Raw genomic sequence first — 19,621 nt, forward strand, 5'->3', positions numbered from 1 at the left:
TGGCATAGTGAGTAAAGCTGCTGCCTACAGCTCCCGTATGGGTGCCAGTTCAAGTCCTGGCTGCTAAAGCAGTAGAAGATGGCCCAATTCCTTGGGCCCCTGCACCTGCGTGGGAGACCCAGAAGAAGCTCCTGGCTCCCGGCTTTGGATTGGCACAGCTCCGGCCATTGTGGCCAACTGGGGAGTGAACCAGCAGATGGGAGACACTCACTCACTCTCTCTCTCTCTCTCTCTCCCTCAGCCTCTCTGTAATTCTGCCTTTCAAGTAAAAACAATAAATCTTAAAAATAAACAAATAGGCCGGCGCCAAGGCTCACTAGGCTAATCCTCTGCCTGCAGCACAGGCACCCTGGGTTCTAGTCCCAGTCGGGGCGCCGGATTCTGTCCTGGTTGCCCTTCTTCCAGTCCAGCTCTCTGCTATGGCCTAGGAAGGCAGTGGAGGATGGCCCAAGTGCTTGAGCCCTGCACCTGCATGGGAGACCAGGAGGAAGCACCTGGCTCCTAGCTTCGGATCGGCGCAGCGCGCCAGCCACAGCGGCCATCTGGGGGGTGAACCAATGCAAGGAAGACCTTTCTCTCTCTCTCTCTCTCTCTCTATCTCTATCTCTATCTCTCACTATCTAACTCTGCCTGTCACAAATAAATAAATAAATATAAAAATAAATCTTCCTGAAAGAAAGATCATTTAAAATAACATTTTAACTCTGACACTCTCATTCCCATCCCCAAGCCAGGCTTCACTCAGAAATGATACTCCATGGCTCCTCAATACTAGCCACTGGGAAACCCAAGAGAGCTGGGCTATTTTCTGTAGCTTGCCCTACTTCATGCCTACAATATGCAAATATATAAGTATGATTTAGATCATTCAGTAAAGGTCAGATTCTAAAGGATATAATCAGCTAAGTTGTTGGAAGCCAAACATGAATTAAGTTTCAAGATAGGCTTAGAGAAAACCCACTCAATTCTGAAATGCACTGAGAGCTGAGAGAAATTTGTTTTCATCTGTTAATAAGTAAAAAATCCTCTGCATATTCATGTATCAGTAATATAGTGATATGTAAACATATAATTTTTTTTTTGGACAGGCAGAGTTAGAGAGTGAGAGAGAGAGAGACAGAGAGAAAGGTCTTCCTTCCGTTGGTTCACTCCCCAAATGGCCGCTACAGCCAGCGCTGCGCCAATCCGAAGCCAGGAGCCAGGTGCTTCCTCCTGGTCTCCCATGTGGGTGCAGGGCCCAAGCACTTGGGCCATCCTCCACTGCACTCCCGGGCCACAGCAGAGAGCTGGACTGGAAGAGGGGCAACCGGGACAGAATCCGGTGCCTTGACCGGGACTAGAACCAGTGTGCAAGCACTGCAGGCAGAGGATTAGCCTAGTGAGCCGCGGCACTGGCCTGATATGTAATTTTTAATCAATTGCCCTGCATAGTATTTTATTGCTTTTATCTGCTCCTTTGCTATCTATGAGTTCCAGAAAGATTTAATAAAGGAGGAAATTATCTGGAGCAACAAAATCTTATAAATGTTAAACCAATGGCCATGCCCTCCCGCCCTAAACACACCTTTAACAGGAACCTGACTCTCCTGGAAATTATGGGTCGTTTATCCTATGTCTCTGGTTCATGGTTTCAGAAATATGGTCTTAAAAATGCACTTAGGAGAGCCGGCGCCGCGGCTCACTAGGCTAATCCTCCGCCTACCAACGCCGGCACACCGGGTTCTAGTCCCGGTCGGGGCGCCGGATTCTGTCCCGGTTGCCCCTCTTCCAGGCCAGCTCTCTGCTGTGGCCAGGGAGTGCAGTGGAGGATGGCCCAGGTGCTTGGGCCCTGCACCCCATGGGAGACCAGGAGAAGCACCTGGCTCCTGGCTCCTGCCATCGGATCAGCGCGGTGCGCCGGCCACAGCGCGCTGGCCGCGGCGGCCATTGGAGGGTGAACCAACGGCAAAGGAAGACCTTTCTCTCTGTCTCTCTCTCTCTCACTGTCCACTCTGCCTGTCCAAAAAAAAAAAAAAATGCACTTAGGAGGACAGTGCTGTGGCATAGTAGGCTAAGCTGCCGCCTGCAGTGCCAGCATCCCATATGCAAACGAGTTTGAGTCCCGGCCACTCCATTTCCAATCCAATTTCCTTCTAATATGCCTGGGAAAACAGTGGAAGATGGCCCAAGTCCATGGGCCCCTGCACCCACGTGGGAGACCCAGGAGCAGCTCTAGGCTCCTGGCTCAAATCAACTCCAGCAGTTGCAGCCAATTAGGAAGTGAACCAGAGGGTGGAAGACTCTCGCTCTCTTGCTCTCTCACTCTCTGCCTTTCAAATAAATAAACAAATCTTAAAACAACAACAACAAAAAAAACCCTCATACTTAACACCATTTATTCAGTAGTCATGAAAAGAAAAATCATTGTAATCTAACCAAACCTCTGGGTCCAACTACTAATTTATAATTGAGGGTAAAGAAACATGTTAAAGAATACCATGGGGATACAATCAGCAAACTATAGAATGTGGCATATCTAAAGGACAACTACTTGGTTCTTCAACAATAAATTACATGGAAAAATAGAAGAAAAACCTATACATTTAAAAATAATAAAAAATAAAAGTCTTATTGAGGCTGGCGTAGTGGTGCAGTGAGTTAAGCTGCTGTTTATGACTTTGGCATACTATGTGGGAGTGCTGGTTCAAGTCTCGGCTGCTCCACTTCCAATCCAGCTCCCTGCTAATGTGCCTGGCAAGATGATCCAAGTGTTTGAGCCCCTGTCAACCATTAGGAGACCAGGATGGAGTTCCTGGCTCCTGGCTTCAGCCTGGCCCAGCCCAGGTTGTTGCAGCCATTCTGGGGAGTGAACCACTGAATGGAAGTTTTCTACCTCTGTCTTTCCTCTCTCTTTGTTTCACTCTGCCTTTCATATAAATAAAAATAAACCTTTAAAATTTTTTTAAAAGTATCAACCTATAGCAACATATAGACCTCATCTGTATTCTGAGTCAAACATACAAACCATTAGAAAGTTATAACATTTATAATTGGATAAACGCTAATTGGTTTTAAGGAGTTTTTAAGTGTGATAACAGTATACTTAAAATGACTTATTTTTTAGCAGTATATACTAGGATACTTACGGGAAAAGTGATATGATATCTGGGATTTGCTTCATATTAATTCAGGAGTTGGGGGAAGTGGGCATAAGTGCAGATAAAACTAGATTGACATAAAGTTATAATTATTAAAACTAGGTAGCAGGTCCATGGAGGGGCAGTAAAATATTCTATATACTTTTAAACATGTTTGAAATTCCCAATTTTAAAAAATGGCCGTGCACACACACTACAACCCACAATCTGAAGTTATGAGCTTGCTACGTCTCAAAATCCCCAAGGGAATGTGCATTGTTTTATGCCTTGGCTGTTTTATCTCCCATAATGAACTTTCCATCTCAGCAGTAACTCACTATTCTTCCTTTCATGGCTGGTATTGATTTCTTCCAACATAAGCACTGTCTCCTAAAGATTAACAAAACAATTTAAGAATGTGTTCTCTGCCAGGAACACACAATAACAAACAGGCTATCTTTCATCTTTTGCTCCTCTGTCCTTCAGGAAATCTAGAAAGCTGTTAAGTAGGTGTCCCCCACCCATAAATACACCTGCTCTCAACACCCTTCACTCAGCATGAAGCATGGCACAATAATATGACAAGGTGCAAGACTACAAGGGTGTAATAGAGTACAATGGTAAGGACAGGGATCAAAAGGATAGCAAGAGAAAAGCAGGCTTCAGCATAATTACAATAATAATCACACTACCATAGTCCTTACTGATATGCTGCTGTTGACAGGAGTATGTGCAAGGGAACATTACTGTTCTTTCAGAAATGGGTTCCTTCTTTGTATCCCACTGCATTACCCAACTTCTGTGCCTTTCAATATTGAATGGCAAACATTTCTGATTTGCCCCAGTTTCTTTTCCTTGGGAGCAGGCATTGAATCAGGCAAGCAGAGTCCACTGTGTAAGTCCCTACCTGTGTCCCGACTGCTCTGGGACATGGAGTCATTCTCCACATTACAGATGACTGTCCCCTGAGAATCAGAAGAGAAGTGACTGACCACAGACTCATGGTGGGAGTGTTTGTAGGGATAGCTCTCCGTTGAGGAATCTGTTCGAGTGTCACTTGAGATGGAGGGCTCCCTCCCTGAGGGAAGGAGGAGACATATATGCAAAAGTGAGGAAGGAGAGAACTATGACAGAGAGAAAGCAAAGCGATGGATGCAACAAAGGTCCATAAGGCAACAACTTCCTAGATGGAAGGGTGAGAAGGAGATACCACAAAGCCATTCTTCCCAACTCCCAACTTCCAGATCACCCAGACAAACATACAATTCCTCCCGTCTCTGCCCCTACCTTGCTGAAGCCCTCACTTTGCCTGCCACTGTGAAAAACTGTGTGGTTTTTAGTAAACCTACGGGGGAAAAGTGGAAGAAATGAAAAAGTTGTGAAAAATAGATCTACTTAGATGAAAAGTCCTAGGCCAACTGGTCATACATAACCAGTTGTTCTGCTATCCCAAAATTTTCTCCTATACTGTGATCAATGTTACTTCAAAAAATATAACTGACATTATGTGCATTTTTAATACCTGATGATTTATGGGGCTGTAACATATACTCTAGTGTGGATTTCTTTAAGCAGAATGCTTTGCTCTCAATACCCATCTGAGATAAGCATGACAGGACAAACGGGCGTTTGACTGAACGGAGCAGGAGTAGAGCAGGTTAAGGTGGGGTCCAAGAGTAGGAAGAAAGCACCAGGTAAAAAGCAGAAGGGGGGTACAAAGGGGAGGGAGAATGATTTTAAAGTCAATTTCCTTCTTTTTCAAAATCATAGTCCTAGACCTAGAAGAGCAAAAGAACATTTCGCTGTGACTCCTTTTCAGAAATCAAGCCAAAACAATTAGAATTATACTTCAGATATATTATGAGCCTCTGTAGGCTCCCCTGAGACTTCAGCCATCAAGCTGTAAGCTGTTTCTAGAGGAAGGCATTATTTAAGTTCCAAACAATTGACTTGGAAGTGAACAACTAATTCACAAACTAAGGAATATCACTACTCTTACCATTTAAAAAAATATTTCATTTCCCCAAAATGACTAGCTTTGTAGTGACTTAATTTTTCTTGTCTTAACTCACTTTAAGTCACTGTTGAATTGCTATTAAGAATCTTTACCAGTGTTAGAAGGCTAAATGCTGGGGCTGGTGCATTGCTGGCATACCGTATGGGCGCAGGTTCGAGTCCCAGCTGCTCCACTTCTGATCCAGCTCCCTGCTAATGTGCCTGGGAAGGCAGTAGAGATGGCCCAAGTGCTTGGGCCCCTGTACCCATGTGGGAGATCCAAATAAAGCTCCTGGCCATTTGGGGAGTGAACCAGTGGAAGGAAGATCCCTCTCTTTCCCTCTCTCTCTCTCTCCCTCCCTCTGCCTCTCCCTCTCTGTAACTCCGACTTTCAAATAAATAAATAAAATATTAAAAAAAAAAAAAGGGCTAAATGCTGAGGTCTCCGTATCTCAGCTTCAGTAAACAAAATTTCCTTTTCATTTTTGAGTTTGGGTCAAGTGATTGAAGCAATAACTACAAGGCTGAGGGAAACAAAAACCTGGCACAAGGCTTCAGCACAAGTTGACACTTCTTTCTCATCTTTCTTTCTCCCAGCTAGGCACACAGTGAGGTATGATTCCCAACTACCTGATCACAGGGGAAGGGCAGATGGGAGAAGTAAAGAGCTAGGCTGCTCACCCGAATCTTCACTATCATAGCATGTCCTGCTGTACGACTGGAACTCAGCGTGGGAAGGCAGGTCCTGAGTGGATACTGGGGTTCCCTGGGGATCTGCATAAAGCAGCAGCAAAGGCTGATAATGACCTTTGATGCATTTGGTCACCACATCTTTCCATTTGGGCCCAATCTGAACCAGAAACAAACAAAAAATATGACAGTTATATTTCATACCCATAATTTAAAACACATCTTTGTGTTTTTTTCTAAAGAAAATAAAAGAGATGAAAACAGAAGAATTGTGTAAAAAGACAACAAATCTTACATTTAAATATAATTAATATTTTATAAATTTTTTGCTAAATCCTTTTAGAAAGCACTAAAATTCTATAAGGAAGAATAAATAGAATTAATTTTATTTCTGTGAAACATCAACTTAGTTATGAAATACAAGTTTTCAAAGGTAGATATTCTATATACTTCACCCACCTTGGGGATCAATTTCTTTTTATAGACATCAGATTAAAGCACTCACTTGAAATTTGCATATCCATAATTTTCCTCCAAATATTAAAATTACTTTTATGAAGCTGAAGAGGGGACAGAGACTCTCTCACATACTGCATTAGAATAAATGACATTCAGTTTCAGAGTTCACTCATGGCAGGACATGAAATGTCAACCTGCCTAGAATAGACGGCTGAACCTTCTGGACTTACCAAGGGATTCAGCTCCACTAGCACAGTGGAAAGCCTAGTGACAGAACAGCCATGGAAACCATAATCCAACCAAATCCCCAAACTCGTCCCAACTTAAGCTCGAGCTAGTGGCATTCTCAGATGGCATGCTCTTCACATTGGACAACTGGATAGTACTTCATTCATATTCATAATAGATGCATTTTTATATGCTTTTCACATAAAATATTATTTAATAATTTGTAAGGATTTGTGAATGAAGGTGAAATAAAGACCTTTCATAACAAACAGAAATTGAAAGAATTTGTTGCCACTCCTCTAGCCCTGCAAAAGATGCTTAAAGATGTGTTACACACAGAAACACAGAAACACGGTCATCAATATGAAAGAAGGTAAAGGAAGGAAACCTCACAGCAAAAGATCACAGGAAGTTCAAAGCATATATTCGAAAATATCTTTGGGAAATGGCAGGGCAAAGTTACTACTTATCAATACTCACACTGAACATTAATGGCCTGAACTGTCCAGTTAGAAGACACCGATTGGCTGATTGGGTTAAGGAACAAAACCTATTTGCTGCTTACAAAAAACACATCTTTCCAACAAAGATGCATACAGACTGAAAGTGAAAGGCTGGAAAAAGATATACAATGCCAACAGAAATGAAAAAAGAGCGGGCGTAGCCATCTTATTATCAGACAAAATAAACTTTAACACAAAAACTGTTAAGAGAGACAAAGAGGGACACTATATAATGATTAAGGGATCAATTCAACAGGAAGATATAACGATTATCAATGTATATGCACCTAATTACAGGGCACCAGTTTATTTAAAAGGTTTGTTAAGGGACTTAAAGGGAGACTTAGACCCCAATACAATAGTACTGGGGGACTTTAATACTCCACTCTCAGAAATAGACAGATCAACAGGACAGAAGATCAACAAGGAGACAGTAGATTTAAACGACACTATAGCCCAAATGGATCTAACAGATATCTACAGAACATTTCATCCTACACATAAAGCATTTACATTCTTCTCAGCAGTACATGGAAACTACTCTAGGATTGACCACACGCTACGCCATAAAGCAAGTCTCAGCAAATTCAAAAGAATTAGAATCATACAATGCAGCTTCTCAAACCATAGAGGAATGAAGTTGGAAATTATCAACTCAGTAATCCCTAGAGCATATGCAAACACATGGAGATTGAACAACATGCTCCTGAATGAACAATAGGTCATAGAAGAAATCAAAAGAGAAATCAAAAACTTTCTGGAAGTAAATGAGGATAACAGCACAACATACCAAAACTTATGGGATACAGCAAAAGCAGTGTTAAGAGGAAAGTTTATATCAATAGGTGCCTACATCAAGAAATTGGAAAGGCACCAAATAAATGAGCTTTCAATTCATCTCAAGGATCTAGAAAATCTGTAGCAAACCAGACCCAAATCTAGTAGGAGAAGAGAAATAATTAAAATCAGAGAAGAAATCAACAGGATTGAATCCAAAAAAACATTACAAAAAATCAGCCAAATGAGGAGCTGTTTTTTTCAAAAAATAAACAAGATTGACACCCCATTGGCTCAACTAACTAAAAAAAAAGAGAAAACACCCAAATCAATAAAATCAGAGATGAAAAAGGAAACGTAACAACAGACACCACAGAAATAAAAAGAATCATCAGAAATTACTACAAGGACTTGTATGCCAGCAAACAGGGAAATCTATCAGAAATGGATAGATTCCTGGACACATGCAACCTACCTAGATTGAATCAGGAAGACACAGAAAACCTAAACAGACCCATAACTGAGACAGAAATTGAAACAGTAATAAAGGCCCTCCCAACAAAGAAAACCCCAGGACCAGATGGATTCACTGCTGAATTCTACCAGACATTTAAAGAAGAACTAACTCCAATTCTTCTCAAACTATTCAGAACAATCGAAAAAAATGGAATCCTCCCAAATTCTTTCTATGAAGCCAGCATTACCTTAATTCCTAAGCCGGAAAAAAGATGCAGCATTGAAAGAGAACTACAGGCCGGCGCCGCGGCTCACTAGGCTAATCCTCCGCCTAGCGGCACCAGCACACCGGGTTCTAGTCCCGGTTGGGGCACCGGATTCTGTCCCGGTTGCCCCTCTTCCAGGCCAGCTCTCTGCTGTGGCCAGGGAGTGCAATGGAGGATGGCCCAGGTGCTTGGGCCCTGCACCCCATGGGAGACCAGGAAAAGCACCTGGCTCCTGGCTCCTGCCATCGGATCAGCACGGTGCGCCGGCCGCGGCGGCCATTGGAGGGTGAACCAACGGCAAAAGGAAGACCTTTCTCTCTGTCTCTCTCTCTCACTGTCCACTCTGCCTGTCAAAAAAAAAAAAAAAAAAAAAAAAAAAACTACAAACCAATATCCCTCAATAAAATTCTGGCCAATAGAAACCAACAACACATCACAAAGATCATCCACCCAGACCAAGTGGGATTTATCCCTGGTATGCAGCAATGGTTCAATATTCACAAAACAATCAATGTGATACACCACATTAACAGACTGCAGAAGAAAAACCATATGATTATCTCAATAGACGCAGAGAAAGCATGTGATAAAATACAACACAACACCCTTTCATAATGAAAACTCTAAGCAAACTGGGTATGGAAGGAACATTCCTCAATACAATCAAAGCAATTTATGAAAAACCCATGGCCAACATCCTATTGAATGGGGAAAAGTTGGAAGCATTTCCACTGAGATCTGGTACCAGACAGGGATGACCACTCTCACCACTGCTATTCAATATAGTTCTGGAAGTTTTAGCCAGAGCTATTAGGCAAGAAAAAGAAATTAAAGGGATACAAATTGGGAAGGAAGAACTCAAACTATCCTTCTTTTCAGATGATATGATTATTTATTTAGGGGATCCAAAGAACTCTACTAAGAGACTATTGGAACTCATAGAAGAGTTTGGCAAAGTAGCAGGATATAAAGTCAATGCACAAAAATCAACAGCCATTGTATACACAGGCAATGCCAAGGCTGAGAAAGAACTTCTAAGATCAATCCCATTCATAATAACTACAAAAACAATCAAATACCTTGGAATAAACTTAACCAAGGACGTTAAAGATCTCTATGATGAAAATTACAAAACCTTAAAGAAAGAAATAGAAGAGGATACCAAAAAATAAAAAAATCTTCCATGCTCATGGATTGGAAGAATCAATATCATCAAAATGTCCATTCTCCCAAAAGCAATTTATAGATTCAATGCAATACCAATCAAAATACTGAAGACATTCTTCTCAGATCTGAAAAAAATGATGCTGAAATTCATATGGAGACACAGGAGACCTCGAATAGCTAAAGCAATCTTGTACAACAAAAACAAAGATGGAGGCATCAGAATACCAGATTTCAGGACATACTGCAGGGCAGTTGCTATCAAAACAACATGGTTCTGGTACAGAAACAGATGGATAAACCAATGGAACAAAATAGAAACACCAGAAATCAATCCAAACATCTACAGCCAACTTATATTTGATCAAGGATCCAAAACCAATCCCTGGAGTAAAGACAGTCTATTCAATAAATGGTGCTGGGAAAATTGGATTTCCACGTGCAGAAGCATGAAGCAAGAGCCCTACCTTTCACCTTAAAAAAATCCACTCAACATGGATTAAAGACTTAAATCTACAACCCGACACCATCAAATTATTAGAGAACATTGGAGAAACCCTGTAAGATATAGGTACTGGCAAAGACTTCTTGGAAAAGACCTGGAAGCCAGGCAGTCAAAGCCAAAATTAACTTTGGGATTGCATCAAATTGAGAAGTTTCTGGGCAGGCGCCGCGGCTCACTAGGCTAATCCTCCGCCTTACGGCACCAGCACACCGGGTTCTAGTCCCGGTCGGGGCACCGGACTCTGTCCCAGTTGCCACTCTTCCAGGCCAGCTCTCTGCTGTGGCCAGGGAGTACAGTGGAGGATGGCCCAAGTCCTTGGGCCCTGCACCCATGGGAGACCAGGAGAAGCACCTGGCCCTGCACCCATGGGAGACCAGGAGAAGCACCTGGCTCCTGGCTTCGGATCAGCGCGATGTGCCTGCCATAGCGCACCAGCCACGGCAGCCATTGGAGGGTGAACCAATGGCAAAAGGAAGACCTTTCTCTCTGTCTCTCTCTCTCTCACTGTCCACTCCGCCTGTCAAAAATAAAATAAATAAATAAATAAAAATAAATAAATAAATAAATTGAGAAGTTTCTGTATTTCAAAAGAAACAGTCAGGAAAGTGAAGAGGCAACGGACAGAATGGGAAAAAATATTTGCAAACTATGCAACAGATAAAGGGTTGATAACCAGAATTTAAAAAGAAATCAAGAAACTCCACAACATCAAAACAGACAACCCACTCAAAAGATGGGCCAAGGACCTCAATAGACATTTTTCAAAAGAGGAAATCCAAATGGCCAACAGACACATGAAAAAATGTTCAAGATCACTAGCAATCAGGGATATGCAAATCAAAACCACAATGAGGTTTCACCTCACCCCGGTTAGAATGGCTCACATTCAGAAATCTACCAACAACAGATGCTGGAGAGGATGAGGGGAAAAGGGACACTAACCCACTGTTGGTGGGAATGCAAACTGGTTAAGCCACTATGGAAGTCAGTCTGGAGATTCCCCAGAAACCTGAATATAACCCTACCATACAACCCAGCCATCCCACTCCTTGGAATTTACCCAAAGGAAATTAAATTGGCAAACAAAAAAGCTGTCTGCACATCAATGTTTACTGCAGCTCAAATTACAATAGCTAAGACCTGGAACCAACCTAAATCCCCATCAACAGTAGGCTGGATAAAGAAATAATGGGACATGTACTCTATAGAATACTATACAGCAGTCAAAAACAATGAAATCTGGTCATTTGCAACAAAATGGAGGAATCTGGAAAACATCATGCTGAGTGAATTAAGCCAGTCCCAAAGGGACAAATATCATATGTTCTCCCTGATCGGCAACAACTAACTGAGCACCAAAGGGGAAACCTGTTGAAGTGAAATGGACACTATGAGAAACAGTGACTTGATCAGCCCTTGTCCTGGCTGTTGATGTACAATGTAATACTTTATCCCTTTTAGTATTTTTTTTGTTCTAGTACTATTGGTTGAACTCTGTAATTAACACACAATTATTCTTAGGTGTTTAAATTTAACTGAAAAGTGATCCCTGTTAAATATAAGAGTGGGAATAAGAGAGGGAGGAGATGTACAATTTGGGACATGCTCAATTGGACTTGCCCCAAATGGTGGAGTTAGAAATGTGCCGGGGATTCCAATACAATCCCATCAAGGTGGCATGTACCAATGCCATCTCACTAGTTCAAGTGATCAACTTCAGTTCACAATTGATCACACTGATAGGTCTAAGAGTCAAAGGGATCACACAAACAAGACTAGTGTCTGCTAATACTAACTGATAGAATAAAAAAGGGAGAGAACGATCCAACATGGGAAGCGGGATACACAGCAGATTCATAGAATGGCAGATGTCCTAAATAGCACTCTGGCCTCAGAATCAGCCCTTAAGGCATTTGGATCTGGCTGAAGAGCCCATGACAGTATTTTCGGCATAGAAAGCCAAGACACTCTGGCAAAAAAAAAAAAAAAAAAAAGAAAGAAGAAGAAGAAAGAAGAAAGAAGAAAGAAGAAAGAAGAAAGAAGAAGAAGAAGAAGAAGAAGACCTAAATGAAAGATCTCTGTGAGTGAGATCCCAGTGGAAAGAACAGGGCCATCAAAGAAGCAGGTACCTTTCGGCCGGCGCCACGGCTCACTAGGCTAATCCTCCGCCTTGCGGCGCTGGCACACCGGGTTCTAGTCCCGGTCGGGGCACCAGATTCTGTCCCAGTTGCCCCTCTTCCAGGCCAGCTCTCTGCTGTGGCCCGGGAAGGCAGTGGAGGATGGCCCAAGTGCTTGGGCCCTGCACCCATGGGAGACCAGAATAAGTACCTGGCTCCTGCCATCGGATCAGCGCGGTGCACTGGCTGCAGCACGCCGGCCATGGCGGCCATTGGAGGGTGAACCAACAGCAAAGGAAGACCTTTCTCTCTGTCTCTCTCTCTCACTGTCCACTCTGCCTGTCAAAAAAAAAAAAAAAAAAAAAAAGAAGGAGGTACCTTTCTCTGAAGGGAGGAGAGAACTTCTACTTTGACTATGACCCTGTCTGAATAAGATTGAAATCAGCAAACTCAAAAGGCTTCCATAGCCTTGGCAACTCATGACTAGAGCTTAGGGAGATTACTAACACCATAAACAAGAGTGTCAAATTGTTAAGTCAACAACAGGAGTCACTGTGTACTTACTCCTCATGTGGGATCTGTCCTTAATGTGTTGTCCAATGTGAAGTAATGCTATAACTAGTACTGAAACAGTATTTTACACTTTGTGTTTCTGTGTGGGTGCAAAGTGATGAAATCTTTACTTAATATATACTAAATTGATCTTCTGTATATAAAGATGATTGAAGATGAATCTTGATGTGAATGGAATGGGAGAGGGAGCGGGAGATGGGAGGGAAGTTATTGGGGGGAAGCCATTGTAATCCATAAACTGTACTTTGGAAATTTATATTTACTAAATAAAAGTTAAAAAAAATAATTTGTAAGGGTATTTTTTATTAAAAATACCTAAAGCTCAGAGAATTCATATAAGTCACCCCAAATTCAAAAACAGCAAAAAAGGAGGAACAATGTTGCAGTGTAGTGGGTTAAGCCGCCACTTGCAATGCCGGCATCCCATAAGGGCACTAGTTCAAGTCCCACTTGCTCCACTTCTGATTCAGCTCCCTGGTAAAATGCCTGGGAAAGCAGCTAAGGACAGCCCAAGTGCTTGGAACCCTGCATGCATGTGGGAATCCCAGATAAAGCTTCTGGCTACTGGCTTTGGCCCGGACTAGCCCTGGCCAATGTAGCCATTTGGGGAGTGAACCAGTGAATTGAAGATCTCTCTGCCTCTGCCTCTCTTTCTCTGTAACTCTATATTTTAAATAAATGCAAATAAATAAATAAACAAGTCAACAGCAAAAAAGAGGCAAAAAAGAATGTAGGAATTTGACAAAGACTATTATTTGAGGAAAACATTGCTTAAAGAACATGAATTGGGGCCGGTGCTGTGGTGTATTGGGTAAAGCCGTCGGTTGCAATGCTGGCATCCCATATGGGTGCCGGTTCGAGTCCTGGCTGCTCCACTTCTGATCCAGCTCTCTGCTATGCCCTGAGAAAGCAGAAGAAGATGGCCCAAGTCCTTGGGCCCCTGCACCCGCATGGGAGACCTGGAAGAATCTCCTGGTTCCTGGCTTTGGATAGGTGCAGCTCCAACCATTGTGACCATTCGGGGAGTGAACCAGTAGATGGAAGATCTTTCCCTCTCTCTCTCTCTCTCTAACTCTGCCTTTCAAATAAATAAATAAATAAATAAATCTCTGAAAAAAAAAAATAAAAAGAACATGACTTAGTGTAGATTATGGTCAGCAGTCCCTGGCCTAGCTGCTAACATCATAACAGCGGGCTTCCTACTCTTGCAGATGACCTAAACCACTTCAGCCAGATTCTGAGCTTTAGATAGTACCAAGTTTCTTGCATTAAGTACCATTATGTGTTTTCCCTATACTATCTCCTCAGAATGTAAATCTGTGATAGGGCACTTCTAACAATTGAAAAATAATTCACAGATGCCTGAGATGAAATATCATCCACTAATAATTCTAAGATTTACAACTGTGTCAACCTTATAACCCATTTTGAGGCATTACACTGTTGCAATTCAAAACAAACAATTAACACACTGAAAAAACGAACTTTGAGTCAGACATTTGGCCTAGCAGTTAAGACGCTTGTATCCCATACTGAAGAGACTGGGTTTTGAGTCCCAGCACAGGCTCTCAGGACTAGTTTCCTGCCAGTACGAACCCTGGGCGACAGTATGTAATAGTTCAAGTAGTTGGGCTCCTGCCACCCACATCAGATCCAGATTGAGTTCCAGCTTCCCAGTCCCACTTGTTACCAACATTTGGAGAATGTATCAGTGGATGGAAGCTGGTTTGTTTGTCTTCCCCTGTGTGTGTGTGTATGCCTCTTATGTCTTACAGAGGCTGGAGGATTACCACCCAAAATTATGAAAATGAAACACTGAAGATAAATAATTATCTTTGTTTTTTTGCTGCAGTCACCAAAAACCTCAAGGAAGACGTGACTATTCTTACCTCCTTGACATGAGCATCATCAAAATACATCCATTTGCGGATCTTTGTTTGAAAAAAGAACGTAGAATAATGTTTGCCATAGTAACAGATCATTCCTACTAAGTACAGTTCAGACTGCTTGGCCCGGTCATCAGTCACTCTGAAAAACAGCTTTGGGGAAAGAAGAAAAAGCAGGGAATTATCATATACTCAACCATCTCACATCACCTCTCAGTAGACTCAATCTACATTTCTTAATTAAAATACTGAATTGTGGGGCCGGCACGGTGGCACAGCAGGTTAAGCTGTCATCTGCAGCGCTGGCATCCTCTGTGGGCTGCTGACTTCCCATACAACTCCCTGCTCATACATCTTGGGAAAGCATCGAAAGATGGCCAAAGTAGTTGTTGGGCCCCTGCCCCAGTGTGGGAGAAACCAGATGAAGCGCCTGTCTCCTGACTTTGGCCTAGTCCAGGCATGAGCTTTGTGGCCATTTAGGGAGTGAACCAGTGGGAATGGAAGACTCTCTCTCTTCCTCTCTCCCTCTCTCTGCCTCTTTATCTGTAACTCTGACTTTCAAATAAATAAGTCTTTAAAAAAAAAAAAAAGATACTGACTTGCCTCTCCTCCTTCCAGTCTAAGCTTTTTTTGATAGTGCAAATCAATTATCAGAAAAAACTCTAAAAAGGTTTAAAAAAAAAAAAAGAAAAACAAGACAGATAGTGGCCAGTAAACTGGTACGGTGGTGATGTTTCTTCTGTTTCTTCATCCCTTCAATAATATTTTTTTTACTGGAGCCTAACATGAGAGGATCAGAAAAGCTGAGGAGGGAAAAAAAACTCCTAAGTTTCAAAGGTTTCTTTACCATAAATGGAACTATCCTACTGAAAACCTAAGTGGAAGGAAGAAAGCCCTTAGCAGAAGCAATACCAGTACAGTCACACTGGTTATCAACATTTCAATTCCTAAGTGTGCAGCACTGTCCTAAGTGCTAAAAGACACACCAAAAATTTTGTGGAAAAGGATTCTGATCTTGAAGAACTTCTCTGGTTGAGAAAACAACAATAATAATTATTAAAGGACACATCATATAGATAAAAGGAATTTTTGAAAAGGAGTTTTAATTGTGCATAGTCTACTCAGATCAGATTCCTTGGGAGGGAACCAGCACTGTGGCGTAGCAGGTAAAGCTGCTGCCTGCAGTGCAAGCATCCCATATGGGCATCGGTTCAAGTGTCCCAGCTGCTTAATTTCCAATCCAGCCTGCTATGTCCTGAGAAAGCAGTAAAAGATGGCCTAAGTCCTTGGGCCCCTGCACCCAGGTCAGAGACCTGGAAGAAGTTCCAGTCTCCTAGTTCCTGGTTTCGAATCAGCCCAGCTCCAGCCATTGCGGCCATTTGGGAAGTGAATCAGCAGATGGAAGATTCTCTCTCTCTCTCTCTCTCTCTCTCCCTCTCCCTCTCCCTTGCTTTCTCTGCCTCTCAAACTCTGCATTTCAAGTAAATTTTAAAAATTAAAAAAAGAGATTCCTTGGGAAATAGACCTAAAGTAAGATCCCAGATAGTTCTTTCATTCTCAATCATAGCTTAATGACATGAAAAAACAAGGAAGGCTCTTCTTAATCATAGGACTATCTCAGAGAGAAACTGGTAGAAATAAAGCCAAAAGTTTCTAGTTCTTCTTGAACTAAAAGAAAACTCTGGCTTCATCTACACTGGAACATAGGGCTGACATGGTAGAGACCCAGGTCTGAAGTATTTTTCCCTGTTTATATCCCTGAATAGGTTCACAAGAAACTAAATTCTCATCAAGCTGTTTTGTTACCTTCTGGTTCCTCACTGTGAATTTCACTCTTGAGTTCAAGTCACCAACTTTACCTCCTTCAGTTTCCACAGCAGCTCTAGTCAGGACTGTTCACTCCTGTTCACACCTAACCACATTCCATAGTTGAATACACATCTGAACTCTACACTGCTATAAACTAATACTGAGTAGAGCATGCAACAACTCTATAAATTGATTGATTTTCATCAGAAGCAAACCTTTCCTCATCCTGTCTCTCAAGGCTAAGGTTATCCCATTTCTATTAAAACACCTTTGCCATCTATACAAGGAAATATGTGAGCATGTACACACGTGCACACATATCTGTGTACACAGATGCACGTGTATCCGTCTGAAACACTGTATGTGTCATCTAGGACATACTTTTTTATTCAGGGTTCTCTACCCTTGAATAATGCTAAGACACAGAACTCTAAGTCACAGAAAAGGGTAACTATCACTTACATCTCCCAGCTTAAGGCAGGTGCCCAGGCTGTGGATGACGTCCTCTGCCAAGTCTGAGTGGTCCGAGTCCCATACCAGCCCAATTGTAATAATCTGCGGAGCATTCATCAGTACACGGCGAATCCGGATCCTCTCTCCACAGTTGCTCTGAAACATATTTACATAAAAGGCTTGTTCAACACATTTCCCATCAGCTCTGCCTCAATTCCACTGACCTCAGGGTTTGCCTTCCCATCCTGAATTCCAGCCCTGACTTGACTCACAGGACAGTTGCGCAGATCTCCCATAGTGCTGGCATTCTGCAGTAGCTCACCAAACATGCTTGGAGAAGGCTTTTCTCGTCTTTCCAGCATACAAATAGCCTGGTTGCTTCAGGATGGGGAAAGTAAGAAGATGACAGTAGGAGTTGCATTGAGTTATAGGTAAATAAAACAATTCAATCATGTGAATTTCTAATTCACATGTTTGACTTTCATCCTCTGCCCACATATCATAGCCCCATGTCCTGACCCGCCTCAGTGTCCCACACACACAGTGAATGCCTCTATCTATCCCTATACCCAAAGCTCATAAAATCCTCATTCCTCCTTCCACTTTGCTGGCCAGAACTGAGCCTAAGAAAAGGGGAGATTCAAGGGCTGGTGCTGTGGCATAGTAGGTTAAGCATCCGTCTACGGTGCTGGCACCCCATATGGGCACCAGTTCAATTCTCGGCTGCTCCACTTCTGAAACAGCTTCCTACTGATTGCCTGGGAAAGCAGTAGAGGATGGCCCAAATGTTTGGGCCCCTGCACCCACGTGGGAGACCCAGAAGCTCTTGGCTCCTGGCTTCAGATCAGCCCAGCTCCGGCCATAGCAGTCACTGGGGAGCGAACCCGCAGATAGAAGACCTCTCTCTGTCTCTCCCTCTGTCTGTAACTATGCCTCTCAAATAAATAAATAAATCTTTAAAAAAGAAAAAAGAAAACGGGAAGTTTGGGAGAAGAAAGAAGGAGAACAAAGGTTATTTTAAAATTACTGTTCTGAATTCCTGCAATATAGCATAGACTCAGCAATAATGATATAAAGTATTTGGTTGCCTTCAGTTAAAACCCAGCTGTCGCTCCCCCTCTTCGTGAAGGAACGACACAGGACCCTGCGCTGTTCTTTCTGTCTGCTCGGCCCTCCCCGGGTTTGCTGCTGGTTCTTCCCGGGTTGGCTACTATCCCTTCCACCTCCGTGGAAGGGCAGTTCCCCCTGGCCACATTCCCCACTTCCGCAGGGGAGCGGCACACCGCCGGCCGGCTTTCTCGGGGCTGCACGGGTTCCCTTAGATGTTCCCCATAGATGTTCCTGATGCATGCCGTCTCTCTCCTCCTTTATAGTCCTCCTCCGCCAATCCCAACTCGGCTGCCCACACGCCGAGTACGCTGCTCTCCTCCAATCAGGAGCAAGTCCTACAGTTTATTAGTTGAACTGGAGGCAGCTGTGCGGAAGCTGTTTACTTCTCTCCCAGCGCCATATTGTGGGAGAGCAGATGCATAGAATAAGTCCTAATTCGAGTAACTTAGTCTAGTCCGGATTGCTCCCCACACCCAGCCAACTGATAAAGTGTCTGAAGGTTCAACAGAAAACCCTGTAAGGGGGCCAACATTGTGGTGCAATGGGTTAAAACGCCACCTTTAATGCTGGCATCCCATATGGGTACCAGTTGGAGTCCTGGCTGCTCCACTTCCAATCCAGCTCCTTGCTAATGCACCTTGGAAGGGAAGTAGAGACAGCCCAAGTGCTTGGGCCCCTGAAAACACATGAGAGACCTGGATGAAGCTCCTGACTCCTGGCTCCTGTTTGGCCTAGCCCCAGCCATTGTGGCCATGTGGGGAGCGAACCAGTGAATGGAAGATCTCTGTCTGTAACTCTACCCTTCAAGTAAATAAATAAATAAATCTTAAACAACAACACCTGTAAGACTCACCAAAGTGAAGTGGTAGAGATGTAATGCACCATCTGGATGAAAGGCAGCGGATCAGAAGTGGCACCGCAGCTGGTACATACACACTAGGCAGGAGAGAAGAAAGCACAACCAAGCAATCATGGTCATGAACTGTCCTGGCACCCATTTAACACCCCAGACCCCATGAATAAGGTGTTCTTGGATAAAACGTCAAAGAAGAGATGTGGATATAGATAGGGTTCACCTGCTCAAACAACGTCATTGCAAATTTCTGGTGAGATATGCAGTGTTGGGCAGTACATATATCCTCTTTGGTCTCATCAGCAATGTGGAAGTGAATTCTCATCAGGAGGTTTTCCTGACAGGAAAAGAACAAAAACAGCATCAATAATACTTAAAAGACAAATGTACGAATTGGTAAAGCAGTTTACCCAGAGAAATAGCAACCCTACTAGAAAACAGGAATATCTCTAATTAAAAAAAAAAAGCTTTAGAACAATATCAAAACCAGGAAATGTATAGTTATATAATCCAGTTTATTCAAATTTCAGCAGTTTTACATGCACTTATTTGTGTGTGTGTAGCTCTATGCAATGTTATCACATGTACAGTCATGTAATACATGTGATACATGTATATGTGATTGTACACAATCAAGATATACAAAAATTCCATCACCACA

The 19,621-nt window shown here is 42.7% G+C and overlaps 1 protein-coding gene across 28 annotated transcripts in view; it reads right to left on the reverse strand.

Annotated features, from left to right (window-relative positions):
* USP54 (ubiquitin specific peptidase 54) overlaps positions 1-19,621 on the reverse strand; it is a 148,865-nt gene that overhangs the window by 37,197 nt on the left and 92,047 nt on the right. For 16 of the 28 annotated variants that reach the window (XR_011382438.1, XR_011382439.1, XR_011382437.1 and 13 more), the window contains exons 5-11: positions 19,184-19,297; positions 18,961-19,043; positions 17,270-17,375; positions 17,007-17,153; positions 14,739-14,888; positions 5,793-5,961; positions 4,024-4,194 (exon numbers count right to left, since the gene is read on the reverse strand). Coding sequence is in view for 23 of the 28 variants with exons in the window: in XM_070057807.1 (XP_069913908.1) it covers positions 4,024-4,194; positions 5,793-5,961; positions 14,739-14,888; positions 17,007-17,153; positions 17,270-17,375; positions 18,961-19,043; positions 19,184-19,297 (940 nt within the window). In the remaining 5 variants the exon portion in view is untranslated. The remainder of the gene's footprint in view (positions 1-4,023; positions 4,195-5,792; positions 5,962-14,738; positions 14,889-17,006; positions 17,154-17,269; positions 17,376-18,960; positions 19,044-19,183; positions 19,298-19,621) is intronic. The other 12 variants (XM_070057816.1, XM_070057814.1, XM_070057811.1 and 9 more) reach the window with 1 other exon arrangement.

The sequence above is a fragment of the Oryctolagus cuniculus genome, chromosome 15 (assembly GCF_964237555.1).
Source record: "Oryctolagus cuniculus chromosome 15, mOryCun1.1, whole genome shotgun sequence".
Classification (NCBI taxonomy): Eukaryota; Metazoa; Chordata; class Mammalia; order Lagomorpha; family Leporidae; genus Oryctolagus; species Oryctolagus cuniculus.